This window comes from Terrapene carolina, unplaced genomic scaffold (genome assembly GCF_002925995.2).
Source record: "Terrapene carolina triunguis isolate 2854851 unplaced genomic scaffold, T_m_triunguis-2.0 Scaffold231, whole genome shotgun sequence".
Classification (NCBI taxonomy): domain Eukaryota; kingdom Metazoa; phylum Chordata; order Testudines; family Emydidae; genus Terrapene; species Terrapene triunguis.
This window is the reverse complement of record NW_020664582.1, coordinates 778,252-796,620: the sequence shown is the minus strand read 5'-3', so window position 1 is coordinate 796,620 and position 18,369 is coordinate 778,252. Positions and strand designations below refer to the sequence as shown.

General features: G+C 51.3%; 1 protein-coding gene across 1 annotated transcript; it reads left to right on the top strand.

Moving 5' to 3' along the window:
- The first annotated feature begins 5,119 nt into the window (after positions 1–5,119).
- Positions 5,120–16,777, top strand: RAD51D (RAD51 paralog D). The gene is made up of 11 exons (XM_024207654.2): positions 5,120–5,170; positions 6,495–6,652; positions 7,846–7,907; positions 8,302–8,420; positions 9,139–9,220; positions 9,876–10,010; positions 10,607–10,702; positions 10,996–11,086; positions 12,416–12,486; positions 14,468–14,635; positions 15,772–16,777. The coding sequence occupies exons 2-11, from the start codon at positions 6,571–6,573 to the stop codon at positions 15,853–15,855; spliced, it is 990 nt and encodes a 329-aa protein (XP_024063422.2). The 5' UTR covers positions 5,120–5,170; positions 6,495–6,570; the 3' UTR covers positions 15,856–16,777.
- The last annotated feature ends 1,592 nt before the right edge of the window (positions 16,778–18,369 follow it).

The window sequence follows — 18,369 nt, the reverse complement described above, 5'->3', positions numbered from 1 at the left end:
GCCCTCTCAAACAAAGTGGGGAAATACATCCTAGATGGAGCGACTATAAAGGGGGTGCAGAACTGGCTGGAAAAACACTAACCCAGGAACCTATCCTTGCAACAAAGCCCGATGCCAGCTCTGTCCACATATCTATTCAAGTGACATCATCATAGGGGAGACTGGCTGGACCCCCTGACGCTTGCTCGGCGCATGGGGCTCTCCAGGCCTCGTACTCCCCAGCGCGTACTTCAGGAGGTAAGGGCCGCTTTGCCGCCCGCTGCTCGGGTCTACCTCGACTGGGTCCTGCACGAGGGCACGCCCCGCCCACCCTCGGCCCTCTGGACCTTTTCATCGGGCCCCTGCCCCGTGGACCCAACCGGCCCCCCGCCCCTTCTCCGTGAGCTGGCTGCACGACTTGCAGCCGGTTCGTTTCCAAACCGCGCCAAGGAAACATCTATACATGCTCGTGCTCCACACCCTTCACTTCCTCACCCTCGTGTCCCACCCCGATACAAAGTGGCGGGACCTCCTACCACCTGTTGAGGGTGAGAAGCCCCGGTGGGCCAGCCTATACTCCATGCTGGTCCCGAGGCCCGCCGGGAATATCAGCTGGCGGCTCCTTCATGGGGCCGTGAGCACGGGCGTGTACTTGGCGCGGTTTACCCGTCCCAGACACCTGTCCTTTCTGAGGCATGAGGGAGACCCTGGCTCACGTTTACTTGGAGTGTGCCAGGTTACAGCCCCTACACCGGCTCCTCACCAATATTATGTTGCGTTTTTGGTTGCACTTTTCCCCTCACCTTCTCATTTACGCACTCCCTATCCGTGGCCCCACTAAGTCATGGGACCTCCTGGTCAACTTCCTCTTGGCCCTGGCTAAACTGGCCATTTATAAAACCAGGGAGAGGAGGTTGGCCGATGGAGGCTCCTGTGACTGTGGGGCCTGTTTCCGGTCCTCTGTCCGTTCATGTATCCGGGCAGAGTTCCTCTGGGCGGCATCCACTGGCTCTCTTGACATCTTTGAGGAGCAGTGGGCGCTGTCCGGGGTTCTCTGCTCGGTGTCCCTGTCAGGTTCCCTTCATTTGAGCCTTTGACCTCACTCCCATCCCTGTTCTCATTAGTTGTCCCCCGGAATCATTTGGTTTCCAGGCCCTGTGGATACTCCCCTTAGGCTGGGGGGAGGTCCTTCCGCCCACCCGCCCACTTCCTGGATCCCAATAGGATGAGTGCAGGGCACTGGACTAGATGACCTCTCAAGGTCCCTTCCAGTTTTATGATTCTCAGAACTTCTCACTGGTCATTTTAGAAGGGAAGAAGAGACCAAGATGGAAAGGGCGACGCGATCCTGGTCAGTGCTGGTTCTGGGAGACCAAGTCCCAAAGAACTCGACAGGTGAAGAAACTGAGGCAGGGACTCAGGCGTTTGCTTTTGCATAGATCTGCATCTCTTGTGCTCTCTGCAGAGCAGTGTGATTGTTCTAGAAATCCTTTTGCAAAGTCTGTTTACTTTAGCAGTCTTGCATCGCTCAGAGAGGATGACTATCTACTAGAATGCCCACAAGGAGTGCTGAGAAGGGTGCGCTTAGGCTTGTGGGGGGTGTTCACCACTAGTCTGGGGATTAAGGGTGGGCTGTGGGGTCCCCACTTCCAAAGAGCAATACCAGAAAGTCTGGAGTGTGCCAGAAGCAGAGACCGTTGCTAGAGCTGGAGATCCAGGGGAACTTTAAAAAGAAGCCGCACATGGGCCCAAACACAGGAACCTGGTGAGGATCCAGGAGGGGGAGCCTGACCAGTTTAAACTCCACTTTTTCTGGCATGCATCAGAAAATGCCCACGCTTAGTCTTTCAGTGAGGTAGGCCTCAGATTTGCCATTTCTTCAGCTCAGGGCTACCAGTTTAGAGGATCCGAAGGAGACAGTCTGCTGTTTGTCAGCATTCTCTGTAGGGAGTTGGGATTCCAGTAAGTGTCTCCCTTCCTGGTGACAAGACAGACTGCCTGAAGAAGAAAGCTAAAGGGGACTAGGCTTATTTCTAGTCCTAGCTACATAGTTTACAGCGCAGTTCTGCAGTATTCCCAGGTCTGAGTACCTTCGAAGAATAAGTTTGAATAGGGCTGCATGTCGTAAACAGGATCTGGGGAGAGCAATGTTTAGCAAGGTAACTTACTAGCCCTTTGAGCGCATCACAGAATCACAGTTGACTTCTTACTGTACAGCCAACACATTAAACAGAGTAGCAGAGCTAGCCGCCAGCCATTTCCAAAGCCGCACTAAGGAAATAACCCTGCTTTGTTATAGTCTATGTAGGATTTTATACCATGCATATTACCATAGTATCTGAGCATCTTCCAGTCATGCATTAAGCAGAGGGACTAACATCTCATGTGTTTGCTCTCCTTCCCCCCACGGGAGAAGTGTGTGCAGGGGAGTGCTTTGTTTTGTATTCTCACTAGTGTACACAGTGCTGTGTTTGGTATTGGTAGAGAAAGCCAGAGTCAAACACTCAGCCTTAGGGTGAAAGGTGGGGAAAATTTGTGATAGACCTTGGATCCTGTGGCAGTTCATTCCACAGGTTGGGATGTGTTTCCAAGAAAGCAGTCAGTTCTTTAAGACTATTTGTCCCCATGGAACGAGAAAGGGAGATTAATTCAGATTGTCATTCAGAAGTCAACTCAGACTGTAATTAAGACAGCCATTAAACAGGTCTGAAATTGACACTTGTTTCATTTCACTCCCATATCACAGAAGCCTGCCTGCTTTTCAGAGAATCAGTAGTGGGTTAGTATGTCAGAGCCAGTTTGGCACAGGAAAAGTATCCCTTCCTTGCTTTGTGGATTATACACTCTAGCCCTAGTGGACTCAAGAGTGGGAATATTAGATCAAGAATTTGTACAGAAGTAGTTCAGCAGCAAGCATTACTCATTCTGAAGCTGTGATAGTATTTAAAGTCTCTAGAGAACCTGCCATATTAGCTAGTGATTGCTGCATGTTTGTAGAGAACTATTAACTGAACGGATCTGAGCCCAGAAATCAAACATTGCTTCAATATATCCCTGAAGAGCATTTTGGTTACTATGAACCTCAGGATCCTTATCAAGGACTTTAGCTACTTCGCTTTCAGGTGGCTATTAGCTTGCAGTGCTCAGAGCTAAAACTCTGCAGACCCAGCCATTTAGATTCGCTACCTCAAGCTGCTGGAGTAATTTTAACATGAACACTAACAAGACCACAGACTTGTTTAAAGCTACAAGTCCTTATATGAAGGAGCATCATTGTAAGTAACTGACTTTCTGATCACATTTGAGTTGCCTGCTCCCTTATAGTGACTATTTAAGAGGTTTCCTTTCTGCTGCCTTAGTTTGCAGATTGTATTGACTGTTTCCTAGAGACCCTCACAGAAATAAAGAGCTGCATTTCATGAACCTCTCCTAGTTAGCAGTTTAGGCAAGAGAAAAGAATAAGAGCTCCAACTTGCAGTCCTTGCTCACTTGATACAAGCCTCTAAGAATGAATCTTTGCTCCTAATATTCATCAGGGATCAGTCCAGAAAGAGAGAGATGGAGCCTAGTAACCTTCATCTAGAAAAATCAGCAGTCTAGTATATCTTGCTTTTCAGTTCTAAGCCTGGCTCTATTTTCTAGCTGATCTCAATATTAGTTTACTCTACTTCATTAACTTTTGCTGCTGCTGCTCCACCTTTTCAAAATTTCCCCCTCTCAGCACTAACACTCTTTCCCAACTATCCCTTCCCCAAACACTAGCAATATCTGCTATTTTAGCAATCAATCCACAAACTCCCCCCTTCCCACTATTTATAGATCAGGGGAGGCACTGAATGGCAATCACCTGTGCTAATTCTGGCCGGCAAGAGAGCCACATCCTTCCACAAAGCAACTGATTAGAAATGCATCCCAGCTGGGAATAGGCTTGGATTTTTTTTCCCCCTCCTTCCCCACCTCCCTTCCGCAGTTGTCTTGCTGAGCTATAGTAAAGTTGTGGTGCTTTTAAGTCATATACCAGATTCAGAGCAGTTTGGGGTCATTGATAAGGGATTTCTACAGCAAGCTGGTTAGTGTGCTGTGATCTGAAGATACCTGCGTGTTGTATGCATGCCCAGTGGCATTATTGTTAACCAGTGTTTGTTTCTAACAGGGGCCCTGGTGTCTTTTAAATTTTTTTACAAATTGCTATTAAAAACAGTGCGGAAAGGTTTTTCTTTCTGCTTTCTCAGTGAGGGGCATTTCAGCAAGGAAGAGAGACCCAGCCTTTCAAAGGTATTCAGGCTCCCAACTTCAGTTGAAATCAATAGGCGTTAGGGGTCTAGATTTCAATGGGCGTTAGGAGCCTAAATATCTCTGAGGATCTGGGCTAAACAATTAAAGTCCTGCTCACGCATGTGCTGAGTTATATGCCCGAGCGTAGCCTCGTTGCCCGTGACGGGGCTGCCCACATGAATGAAGTTAAACACATGCAGGATGGGGGCTAACTAAGGTAGCCGACCTGCCTGTGTGCACGGAAGCTCATTGCAGGCGTGGGGCTCAACGGACTATATAGAGAAGCAACGGAAAGGACTGTAGGAAGTGCTGCCAAAGCAAACAACTGACGAAAGAGAAAGGGGGGATCTGTTGCTAACTTCTTTCAGTTATGATAGGCCTCGATCCTACCGTGAGATCACAGGGGTCCCCCCCCCGTGTGGATCTGATTGTAGGATGGTGGCCACTGTCACCTTGGGGGTTATCAGTCGCGCTAGTGATTGTAATATGATTGCTTTGAGATCCGGGAAGGAAGGGGCTATAGAAGTGCAAAACATTTGTTATTCTATAATGATTTCAAACTTGCGGCAAAGTAGGGTGACCAGGTGTCCCGATTTTATAGGGACAGTCCTGGTTTTTGGGTCTTTTTCTTATATAGGCTCCTATTACCCCCCATTTTTCACATTTGCTGTCTAGTCACCCTACGGCAAAGGGAGAGGCCAAGGCCCTGGTTCAGGAAAGCACACGTGGGTCGTGTTTTCCTGCTACTACTGGAATTTCCCTCCTCCTCCGGCTCTCCCCAGGCAGCCAGCAGGTGGAGATAGACAGCTCGGGCTGAGCCTGGCCCGTGTTTGCTCTCTGAACCCGGCAGAGGAGCAGGAAGTGGAGGCAGAGGCAGGCTTGGGGAGCTGAGCTGTGTGGGGCATGGTGTTCGCAGGTGAGCGGCGGCCGCCTGGGGAGCACCGGGGGCGGGTGGGTCAGGCGGGGGGTGTGTAATGCAAGCGGGGCTGGGGCCCAAGCAAGGTTTTTACATTCATAACTGACGCAGCAAGCCCAGGGGTGCCGGGGCTCAGCCCGGGCACGGATTAAGCTCTGGTTCCCGGGGATGCTCGGAGAGCAAGTGGGACCAATTGGGACGGGTGCGGGAGGGGCAATAGGTGCCTATATAAGACACAGCCCCGACTATCCGGCCCGGCCCTCTGAAATCGGGGCCTCTGGTCGCTCTCCGCTCAGGGCTGAGCTTGCTAGCGGCCGGTTGCTCTGCAGCTGTTGTGGTCCTGTCCCCTTTCGCTGTGGGGCTGCTCTGTCTTTGGGGCTGGGGGTGCCAGGTTTGCTAGCCCCGCCGTACGTCTGCAAGAGCCCCGTAACGCAGTTGCTTATTCCGGGTCCCGCCCTGGAAGCGAGGTGGGACAGGCTGCCCCGTGTGTGTGTGTCTGGAGAGCGGCTGGACGGGAATGGAGCGATGCCCGTGTTCAGAGTCGTGTTCTTCTGCCTGCTCGGCTGGGTGCTCCGGGAAGGGGTCTCGGCGCACTGGGCTCTTCTGGGATTCTGTATTATTTGTATGACTTTATTATTTGCATGCTGGTTAGTCCTACACACTAGGAATAAGGTTCCCTAGGACTGCTTGTTTCCCTGCAGCCAGGCCTGAGGTCCTGATGCAGTCACAACGGTCCTGCCATCCCCTGGCAAACGGCTTGGAGGTGTCGTGCATGCATATTCCTCGCTAGCAATGTCAGAGCTGGGCGCAGACGCTCTCTGATTTCTACCCTGCCAAACTCCTGGCCATGACCACGTTAAAGAAAAGATGCGGGGACCAGCGCAAAGGGCTTGGAGACCTCGCTCCTCTTGAAAAGATGGAGCAGGGACTGGCTTTTCATTGTGTGCGTCCAGCGCCTAGCCCACTGGATCCCTCATGACCGCCTCCAGCTGCTGGCACAAGACGAGCAATAAATAATAATTGTGCATGACCCAGGTAGTGACCTGCAGCTGCAGGATCCAGGAATCGCTGTGAGCTAGCGGAGGGCTACACAAACTTGTCGTTCAGATTCCGACAATCCCTGATCCCGAGAGACGCTCCCTGGTGCGCAGTGCAGCAGGGCGAACCGTGCAATGGTCCTCGCTCGCAGTGCTGGCCGCGGGACTTGGCCGTGGCTTTGTTCATGGAGCTGCAACCGAGACGCAGGTGGTGGTACAGAGAGTGAAGGGCAATGGTGTTTCCGTGTCCCCGGAATAACAGACCCGCCCTCTTCTCTCTTGCGCAGGGTGCAGGACTGCGTGGCGCTCGGCCGCCCCACATAGAGATCCTGTCCCCTTCCCTTCAGGGGCTGTCACAGGGACATGGTGATACTCCGAGCAGGCCTCTGCCCCGGCCTTACGGCAGAGATGATCCAGCTTCTGAAAGCCAACAGCATCGCTACAGGTAAAGGGGCAGCCCGGGGTCTCAGCACTAGGATCTCCCTCACCTGGACTTCTGGGCGAACCCCGGGGAGTAGTCAGGGAAGGGCACAGAGCTCTCTCGCCCACTGGCCGTGCTCCTGCACCGACGGGCGGGACTGGCTGGGAGCTCAGTATTGTGCTCCAGGAGCATTCCCAGATCCTCCTACTGGACTCTGCTCTCTCCCTGGAGCAGTGTAGCGTAGGAGATGGGGCTCACGCCTTCCTCAGCAGTGTTAGGGGGTATGTACCTGAAGCCCGTTAAGGCAGCCAGACACCACGGAGCTGTGTCTGGCTCATCTCTGTATCTAAGGCGATGTCTGCGCGGCAAGTGTGAATGCAGCACACGGAGACATAGGTTTGACCTAGCCAGCTCAAGTACCACTAGCAGTGACACTGTGGCAGTGGCCACTCGAGAACATACACGGGGTCCCAAGCGGGTGTGTAAGGCCTGTACAGTGTGTGGAGTGTGCCGTGGCTTCATTGCTACAGTTAGCTGAGCTTGCGAGCTCGACGCTAGCTCAGGTGTGTCTACGCGTGCTGCAGTCACACATCGTATTGCTGTGGAGATGTGCCCTAAGGCTGTGGAGTAGCGTCCAGCACCGCAGCATTTTGGCACTTGGCACATCTTGTATATTTTATGTCATGCTGGGCCTCTCCACGCTCTGCAGGGACACTGAAATGCTGCACTTAGGCGCTATCTGCTATTCCCGTCTTGGGCTTCCACGCCACTCTGCCAACGCACTGGGGTCCTGCCGTGTCGCGCTCCCTGCCGTTGCAGTCCCGCGCCGCTCCTGAGCAGCTGACGACGACGGTGCCGTGGGTTTGCCAGCGGGTGATTGATAAGCCCCAAAGGCCATTCACTTTACACTCCGTGCTCCTTTACAAACCCAGGAGTGAACGTGTCTCAGACTAGCCCTGTGACATCTTCAGTGAGCGTTCCTTTGATTCACCACTGCTCGCCATTGGGCTGAGCTCAGATAACACCGCTCGGCGTCTATGAGTGTGTACAGCTGCATGTTAAGTCTCACTGCCCAAAACTGGATTTGGCTCTGTCTTCTGGCTCGGGGAGGACAGGGCAGAATAGTGTCACCGTGTGTTGTATCGGAGGAGTTCTCTGGCATTCCAGGGCTGTTACATTTTGGCCCCCAGCTGCTTATCTCTGACTGTTACTTGCAGTGGTGGACCTTGTCTCCTCGGACCTGGAGGAAGTTGCCCGGAAGTGCTGCCTGTCCTACAAGGTGAGAAGAGATTCCTTGGTGTTGATGTTTAATCTGGGAGCTAAAACTGTAGCCTGCCGGAGAGAGCCATGTTTAGCCAAATGCTTTCATGTGGGTCGTCTGTCTGCAGAGACCGCCCCCTAATGCACGACTGGGCTAACGATGCATCAGTCTGTCTGCTGGGTGCTGTAGATCTGACCCGATGTTCCTTAGGGCCTTCCGTCTGTCTGCAAAGGCTCCTTCTCTGGGGAAGTCGTCATTCTTTGTACTGAGATAGTCTCCTAGCAGCCCCAGTCATGGACCACAACCCATTGTGCTAGGCACAGTACAAACCCAGAACAAAGATGGTCCGTGCCACAGATCTCTCTCCAAATTCTTCAGTGTCCCATTTGGGGATGGCCGTCTGTCCACACAGGCCCTGGTCGCCGTGAGACGTGTGTTGCTGGCACAGTTTTCAGCCTTTCCTGTCAACGGGGCGGATCTCTACGAGGAACTCAAGAGCTCCACAGCCATCCTGTCCACAGGGAGCAAGAGGTGAGGACGTCACACGCGAAGGGGAGAGGGGCAAGGGTTAAAGCTGAATAGTTCTTCCCTTCCCCACCCTCTGTTGCCAGAAGCCAAGTTGGACTTTAAGCTTCAACCTGGAGACAGCTCCAGCCGCTGGGCTGAGATCTGAGCTGACGCGGTATCTGTCAAGATTCCCTTCCAGCAGGGACTGAGCTGGAGACCTGGTGCACCTGGAAGCAGCAGGGCTGCCTCTTGAGTAGAGAGAGATTCTGCTTTGCCGGTCCACAGCATTAGCATGTTAGCACTAGTCACCTATTTCAAGCCACCAGCCTACACTCCTGCAATTGACCCTTGCTCCGACCCCCCATTGTATTCATCTCCCCGAGCACTTGCACAGCTGCTGCATCCTGACTGGAGATTTTTATCCCATTCGGTTGCAGAACGTTATAAGCATTTGCCCAGGTGGCGATTTGAGCCATTAAGGATGGTTACTGCTGCCGGAACAGCAGTGATGGCCCTGAGCGTGAGGACCAGGGATAGAAATTAACAGTTCGATACTTGGTATCGACCACTCCCCCTTTCTCCTTCCCTACAGAAAGAGGAGTGAGAGGACGGGGGGAGAGTCCGTGGGGACGTGGATGTGCTGGCTGAGTACATCTGAGACACAGATACCCAGAGGTTGCTGATTTCCAGCCTTCGTTAGCTCAGGATTGATTCTCGTTGTTGTTGTGTGTTTCTCCTTTAGCTTGGATAAGCTGCTGGACTCTGGCCTGTACACTGGGGAAGTGACCGAGCTCACAGGAGCGCCCGGCAGTGGCAAGACACAGGTAGGCCGTTCTGGGCCTAACAGAGCAGATGTTATAATTCCTCCCCCTCCCCCAGTTATTTAAGGTGGCAGCTCCCTACACCCCATCACTTGTGGCACATTCTGCATCCACAGGGAAGAGGGAGCTTGGGTCTCCTTTGTTACTCCACCTTTCATTGTTTGATGGTTGATACTGTGCTCATTGGGGGCTAACTGGGGGGATATTTACAACAACTGAAGACCAATAAACAGCTGTTGCCGCACATCTGGCAAGAATCCAGACTCATCCTACCCCCTGTGGCCACTGATCTTCTTCAGCTACTAGCCCAAAGAAGGAGATGCGTTAAACTGACTCATCTTGCGCCATGTCCGAAACGGGGGGCTGTGAGCTGTGACCCAGGCTTTACCTAGAGCACATGGCAGGTGCCCAGGTGGAGTCCAAGGCCTGGATCTGTTTGGTGAGGTCTGCGTCAGTCTCCCTGCTAGCAGAGGTGAAGGGCCCTGGTGGCTCCGCTCTCCTGTCACTGTATGACTGCGTGATAGTGGTTTGCAGACAGCGAGCCCGCTCCTTAGCTTGGCTCAGGTGTAACGTGCTGGGTTCAGTTTGAAAACTAGCCCCTCCGCTAGGAAGGACGGCTGCAATGGGGTGAGATCCATCCACGCGCTCTCCCTCCTAGGTGTGCCTCAGCATAGCCGTGAGCACGTCCCACGACCTCAAGCAGAACGTCCTCTACGTCGACTCCACGGGCGGGTTCATGGCCTCTCGCCTGCTCCAGCTGGCTCAGACCAGGACAGGGGATGAAGAGGAGCAGGTCAGTGTGGCTGCATCCCTGACCCCGACTGCTTCCAGCGTCAAGAGCAGCGGAGCTAGTGACTTCTCGGCTGCTGTCGCTGACAGTGGCCTGCCCCTGAACCAGCAGAGCGGATACCCAGGAATCCGATTTTTCCTCTGATGGGACTTTCAGGCAATTCCGTGCTCCAGCCTTCTGTCTTCTTGGGCTTCCCCTGGCTCCCTCTATGAGCACCAAACCTTCCTTTCCTGGCTCAGTGGGAGCTTTGGGTGCCCAGCACCTCCTGAGAATCAGGCCACCTATTCAGGTCCCTTGTTACAGATTTAAGCTGCCAAACATTGGCCTTAATTATTCTATGCCTCAGTTTACCCACCTGTAAAGTGGGGATAATGGCACTGCTACATGGGGGCAGTGGGCAGGGTTGAGGACCCTTGGATTAAAGATGCTTGTAGACGTGTTGGCTGGGAATGCTGGGCACCAGGTTCGAACATATTGTAGCCACCCGGACTTTGAAAGGTCTTGTTTGGGTTTGGAGGATGGTGCGGTTCATGGAGAGGGTGAGGCTAGGTCTGAATGAGCTGTCTCTGCGTGATGCTTCTGCTCTCCTCTCCCTGCAGGTGGAGGCTCTGCAGAGGATTCAGGTGGCCCGGGTGTTCGATGTCTATAAAATGCTGGATGTGTTACAGGAGCTCCGGTGCAGCGTGTCCCAGCAGGTGGGGCTCTGGCTCTCTCGCTGTGATTGTGTAAAGATCCACCCAGTCAGGGCAGTGGCCCGATCCTGGGAAGCCGCGGGGCTGCTCACTTGAGTTCGAATGTGCAGGATCGGGCGGACTGTTCTGTTGACATCAGGATTTCCAGGCTACTTTAAGACTCCGATCTCTTCATCCTGCCCCAGAGCTACTGGTGGCCACGCATCCTGTGCTGGCATAAGCTGTACTGGTGCCACTCTGCGTGGAACTTGGTGCCCTATGTGTTGCCCTCACACACTCTGTGCTCCGCTCCCCAGGTCCTGAGCTCCTCTGGGCCGGTGAAGGTGCTGGTGGTTGACTCCGTCTCAGCGGTGATTTGCCCGCTCCTCGGAGGCAGGCAGGCGGAGGGTGAGTGAGGGGCGCCGCGGAGCGAGCACGGTTTGAGGATTCGAAACTGGGTCTCTGCAGCAAAGAAACACTGAGCTACCCATGGTGGGGACAGACAATTCCAGTATTTCTTCTGGATCTTGCTAATTACCTGCAACGTTTCCAGCTGGTATTCTGTGCTGTCGATGAGCCCCAGTATAGTCTGATCCCTGAGCCCCCATGGAATGGGGAGAGGAAAATTTTGTTGTTGTGTTTTATTCCAGGGCGGGGTGGGGTTATATAACAATGCAGCAGATACAATGCACTTACTGGAGACCACTTAAAGCTGTACCATTCAGATACCCCCTTATTCGCTCCCTCCCAGATAAGCTCGAACACTTAGCTGATTTCTTACTCGTCAGAATTTTGTGGGGCTGCTGGAACCTCTACAGATTTTTGTCACTGATTTCTAGTAAGCTGGGGGTGGCGGGGCTGGATTGATCCTGGAACTGGACGGCCACTGGTAAAACACTTCACATAGGCCAGAGCGTAACTTCTAGTCACTACTGACTTGGGCTGCATTTGATTGTGCCTAAGAGTGAGGGACTCCATTGCCCATTGCGAGTCCTCTGAGCCATCTGGCCTGTAGTTATTGGAAGTCAGTGGGGGAAAATGTCACCTAACGGCTGTCTGGTGGCCTGAAACAATCAGGAGACTCGCAGTCCGGTTTCTAGAGGACAAGTGTGCACGCTGGTCACCATCACAATTAGGGCCGGGTGGCAGTCTCAACAGAGAGGCAAAGGGTTGAATGGGTCATGGACAGTCATGTGGCCTAGTGGGGGAAGGCATTGTGGCCTAGTGGATAAAGCACTCGACCGGGACTCAGGGGAGTTCTATTCTTGGCTCTCCACCTGGCTTATGGGATGACCTTGCACAAGTTGCTTTCCTTCTCAGTTTCCCCATCTGTAAAATGGGGATAATACTACTGACCTCCTTTGTAACGCACTTTGAGATCTGTTGATGAGAAGCACCGTAGAAAAGCTAGGTGGCGATATTATTCTAGCACTGGTCCCCCTGGCTCAGGGGTGGTGCCCGTTAATGGGGTGTGTGTTGGGGGTGGAGGAGGGAAAGATGGAACTGCTGCTGCCTATGCTAGGTTTGCTCCCTGGATACGAGAAATATCCAGGGACTGACAAATAAGCATGTATTAACTGCACTAAGTACATAATCTATCGGGGTCACCTGCCTGGGTGGGAGTGTGGAGGACTGAGGGAACTGCTCCTGATTCATTCTCTCAGGAGAGGGTCCTAGGTCTCGAAGAAACTGCCGATGGAAGCAAGCCCTGAAATGCTATTGTATCGTCATCCACAGGCTTGGCCCTCATGATGCAGCTGGCCAGGGAACTGAAGACACTCGCCAGAGAACTGAGCATGGCTGTTGTGGTGAGTTCGTTGGCCAGTTGCTCTTCCTGGGCTGGGAGCAGGGGACCCGGAGTTGAAAAGAATTTGGGGGCAGAGAATTATGACAGAGGTGAATCTGTCCCGGAGGAGTTCAGGACAGGTAGATGACAGGGCTGTTTGCATTGTTCTCTGAGGCAACAACTGATGTAGATTCCTATATGATCTAGTTGCCAGAGTGGCCCTTGAGCCAGTTGTCTTTGAGTAGGTACAGGGCATTACAGCATTTATAAATGGATGGGGCCTCCGTGCTCTGTCCTTTGGTTCTGGGGCTGGGCGTTTGCACAGAGGGTTTGATTCCTGGGAGGAATGCTGTGACCCTGAGCAATGTGCCGAATGGGGAGGTCCTGGCTGAGAAGCATCACGAATAGTCAATATACTGGAGCGGGCATTAAAATGTATTGGGAGAATCTGGCTTTGCCGTTGCGCTGATCACCCATAAAGCAGCAAGCAAAGAAGCAGAGGGGAAGAACAGTCACAGATTCAAGGTTAAACTCACCGCCTGGGAGGCACTGCAGTTCCCAGGAATGAGGGAGTCAGCTATACATTGGCCTCTCCTTGCTTCATGGCCAATCTGGGGCCAGCATTCATTTTAAGCCAACGCACAGGTCTTATCGAAGCCGTTTGTGTTACCCATGCGAACACACTGTGGCTTTTTGTCTCCCTCTAATGGCCGGAGCAGGTATAGTCAATTGAGCCCATTTGAGCTAACAGACCTGATGCTTTAGCTCAAGTAGTGGAGGTTCATGTTTCTAAAACATAAAGTGGTGGCCAGGCAGGGGTATGGACTGTGGTGGACTGGAGAACTGCCTGCTTGGGGAAGCTTGTCCAGTACTGCTTGAGCTAAAAGATAACCTTGGAAGCAGTAACGCATTTGTAAACCTGTATACATGGCCTAGCCACTGGAGAGGCACAAAGAGCCAAACCGGATGATATTTCGAAGGGCACGGGGCTTAATTTGTGCCAGGGCTGAGCCCCGGCACCTCTAGGCTGGGCAGTTCTTAGCCCCGGCACCTCTGGGCCTCCCGAGTCAGTTATGAAAGTAAAAAAACTTGCTTGTGCCTCGGCACCTCTTTCATTACCAATTAAGCACTGGACGGGCAGCATGGCCAGTCATGACAAGGGGCAAAGGAAGGAAAGGAACAAAAATCAGTGGAAGCAGCTGATTGCATCCATTAGCTCCCTCATCATCAAGAAAGGGATAGATAATAAGACAGAAAATATCATGTTGCCTCTATATAAATCCATGGTACGCCCACATCTTGAATACTGCGTGCAGATGTGGTCGCCCCATCTCAAAAGAGTTATATTGGAATTGGAAAAGGTTCAGAAAAGGGCAACAAAAATGATTAGGGGTATAGAACGGCTTCCGTATGAGGAGAGATTAATAAGACTGGGACTTTTCAGCTTGGAAAAGAGGCGACTAAGGGGGGATATGATAGAGGTCTATAAAATCATGACTGGTGTGAGAAAGTAAATTACTCCTTCTCATAATACAAGAACAAGGGGGCACCAAATGAAATTAATAGGTAGCCGGTTTAAAACAAACACAAGAAAGTTATTTTTTCATGCAACGCACTGTCAACCTCTGGAACTCCTTGCCAGAGGGTGTTGTGAAGGCCAAAACTATGACGGGGTTCAAAAGGGAGCTAGTTAGATTCATGGAAGATAGGTCCATCAATGGCTACTAGCCAGGATGGGCAGGAATGGTGTCCCTAGCCTCTGTTTGCCAGAAGCTGGGATTGGGTGACAGGGGATGGATCACTTGATGATTACCTGTTCTGTTCATTCTCTTTAGAGCACCTGGCATTGGCCACTGTCAGAGGACAGGACACTGGGCTTGATGGACCTTTGGTCTGACCCAGTATGGCCGTTATGTTCTAAGTGTCCCAGTGTTTCATTGCAAGAAGTAGCAGTTATTGCTGGTAACTGGCTGGAACTGATAAGGTGGTTTGTTGCATTCCAGGTGACTAACCACGTGACCAGAGATGGCAGCAGTGGTCACCTGAAACCAGCCCTAGGTCGCTCCTGGAGTTTTGTGCCCAGCACCCGGGTGCTGTTAGAGAGCAGAGAAAGCACTTGGGGACAAGCTAGCACCCGTCGCATTGCTTCCTTAACAAAATCGCCCCGGCAGGTGAGACTTTCCTGAAGAGCCCGTCTGGGAATGGTGGGGATGGCCGTGGAGAAGGTGGTTTGGAGTTAAGTCAGAGATAGGATGCCAGGCAAGGACCGAGTCCTTAGGGAAATAATGCAAGAACTCTGGCTTCATTCAAGAGTCACCAGCAGGACTCTGTGATGGGCTTTGGGGACTTGAAGAAAATACAACCAAGCTATAAACTGTGGAAGTGCATGCATTTCCCCCGCTTCTAAATGGCCCATTTTATCATTCCGGACATACTAAATCAGTTGCTCCATTTCTAATTTGGGTCACACTGACTCAGTCGTTCCATCGAAACACTCCTGACTATGCATGGTCGTTAAAGATCCCATATAACTACTGGCAAGAGGAAGCACATTGGCTCAGGTGTCCTGGTCAGTTACTAACATAGGTGACTATATCGTATTGTTCTCACTGCAGTTTCAAATTAGATACTATGGGCCAAGCCCTCAGATGGTATAAACCCATGTAACTCCATTGAAATCACTGGATCTGTGGTGATTTATACCACCTGAAGATCTGGCCCTATATTCGGTTTCCCTTCCTGAGCCAAATTGCTGTCGAGTGTATTTGTATTGCAGTGGTGTCCAGAAGCCCAAATCAAAATCAGAGCCATATTGTACTGGACACTAAATAAAATAGTTAAAGACGATCCCTGTCCCCAAAGAGCTTACAGTGTAACACTGACAGTAGGTACAGATGTGCCCTTAATTATGGACTCTTAGGGCTTGTCTACATGGGGACATAGAGAAAAGTTTATCCGAATGAACTAAATGTGTGAATTTGAAATGGATCAGTTAAATCACATTAAATCCGAAGAAGTGGGTTGTAGCCCACGAAAGCTTATGCTCTAATAAATTTGTTAGTCTCTAAGGTGCCACAATTAAATCCCTGTGTGTATTTACTTATTTCACTTTGGAAGTGAATTAAAATAAACTGAATTAAAGCCACTGTAATTCTGAATGAGGGTGTTCACACCAGGATTTAATACGGTTTCACTAATCCAGTTCAAATTCATGCCTTTGGTTAATTCGGATTAACTTTCCTGGATGCCTCGGTATAGCCAAGCCCTTAGATATGTGAGCTTAATTTCCTCTTGGCTTCCCTTACAGCCAACTGGGATTGAGGTGGAGCTGGACATCGGAAGCTGTGGGGTATTGGAAGAGAGCCCAGCTGCATCCGGAGAGGGACGCTGATGGAGGGTGAAAAGTGAACAGCAGATTACAAGGGCCTTTACCGTGGGCACCTTTGCAGCTAACATTACTGAAGACTGCAGAACCAGACCACGTTAGCCAAGCCATCTTGGTGGCCAGGAGAGATGCTTGGAGTCCCAGTAGAAAGGACTGTAGAAACAGGTCTGTTTCCTGTTGTCTTTGCCAATTAAGGAACTCCCTCATCTTGGACAAGGGAGGTTTGGGGTTCCAAGGAGATCTCAGAGGAATGCGTTTGAGTCAGACAAGCGCTGCGTGTGGCTGTAGCACTTTTCTGGAGTGCATTAAAACCACAAGCCCTTTCCTGGGGGTTCTGTGGATTATCAGGGGAACCTTTGTCTCAGGGTGTCATGGGATCAGCAGGAATTTTGCTGAATTATTTGATGAATAAACACCAGGCTGTTGGTAACGTGGCTTTTTATAACCAACTGCTGCCTGATCCCAGAACCTCCAGCTCTCTAGTGAGGGTCCCTGGGAGGCCTCAAAGAATACCGTCAAGACCTTCACGAGCTGGAATTCCATCTACTGTAGCTGCCATTAGTTTTAGTCCTGTTATACCTCTAAAGGATCATCACTACAGCAGCCTTCAGGCCTGGGTCCCGCTCTGCTTATTCTGTAGCAGCACTAGGGTGGACACAGGCTGCTAAAGGGAAACCACATGATAAGTTCTCAGAGCTTTTTATGGTCACATCTTTTCGACCCAGAGTAATCATGGGTAGTTTGTAGGTGGGGGCAGTGGTATTTTAGTGTATATTGCATAAAGAGTTGCTGCTACCTCATGGAAAAAGGTATACGTGTCTTGGGCCAGAGCCTTAGCTGGTGCAAATTGGGTGTTGCTCCTGATTGACAGCAGTGGAGCATCTGGTCCCGTGTTTACGCACTTTTTGGCTGATGTATTTGATATCACTTCCTGTATTTCTCTTCCTTTGACTTTTAAAAAAAAAAATTATTATAAGGAATATTTTGCTTGGAAAACAGGAACTTTGTTTTAATGAGGTTATTCTACACCTGCTGCTGCGCCTGCAAACGATCACGATTTCGAGTGAGGACAGACGGACTCTAAGGCCTTGCCTGAACTCAGGGAATTATACAGAAAAACACCCACCTGATTTAGCTGAATCAGTGTTTGCACCAGTGAGAACATTAGTGTAGACGAGACTCTGGTCTCCGGATCCATTTCTACCATCACATGGATTCGACTTGCTTTTCACTAATGCTGCAATGTAAACAGGTCCAGCTTCATTCTATACCCTGGCTCCCATTCATGTTAGCACTGCTGCAGCCAAACTGCTGTTTGACTCAGTAAGGAGTTTTTGTAAATTTCCCCAGAGTACACATTGACTTAAGGTCTTCTATTTTTGTCTGTAGGCAAGTGTCCCTGGTAATGAAAGGGGCAAAGAAACACACAAAACGGATCTGAGATCTCGATCTCATCGCCCTAAACTGCATGTTTTTCAGAATTTCCCAGGAGGCAGCAGCATTTCTGGGTTTTGCTACCATTAGATTTTGTTTCACTCACCCGTGTGTTGCTACAGTGCTTGTGAGAACCCCAGATCTCCATTCTCTCAGGGATATAATTTAACAAGAAGGTCTACAACACCTCCCATTAACTCAGCCAACCAACAATTTAATGCAAATAGTCGTCATGCGTGTCTGGGGGAGATACAATGGGCCAAATTCTCTGCTGCCGTAAATTGCCACAGCTCCCTTGAAGTCGGTGGAGCTGTTCCAATTTACACCCAGAGCAGGCATGATCTCACTCTTTGCCCCCCAAAAGCCAGAAACAGTAATCTCAATAGAACTCAATGCATCAAAGAGAAGGAAGAGCAGAGGTGACTCTGGTCAGGATCTGAACCCCCAGCAGGGCTGGGCTTGGGTTCAGATTTATTCCCCCGGTTGAATCTCATGCAGGGGTTCAGACCCTAAGCCAGCTCTTGCTTGGGGTAAAGGGTTGAGCCCAGATCCATGACCCACTGGTCAGGGGAGTCAGATCTTAGAGGCAGGTCCTTAGAGCCAGGTCGAAGGGATGATCTTGGAGCCTGGACTCTGCCTGGGGGCATTCAGCTTTGATCCTGAAACAGGGCCCTGCCCAGGGCTATGAAGCTCCAGCTTGGAGCCCAAGGGTGGGATTTGCAGGGTATGGGGACCCCGGCACCAGGCTCTGTAGTAGGGTGAGGATAGGGTGACCAGATGGCCCAATATTAGGGGCTTTATTTTATATAAGCAACTATACCCCCCTCCCTGGAAAAAAAAATCCTGATTTTTCACACTTGCTATCTGGTTACCCTAGGTGAGGGGACCCGCCCCTGCCTCGGGCGGGATTCGAACCGACTTTCCCAGGGGCTAGTTATTTCCGCCCAAAGCACCACTCCCAGCGTGAGCTGCGCTGTCCCCGCCTCCCCACCAGAGGTCGCTGTGGCGGCGCGGGCTGGCAGGGCGGAGAGGCCGCTCTAGCCCTCCTCTCTGTGGCTCCCGCCGCTCTGGCCCCCGTCTCTTTGG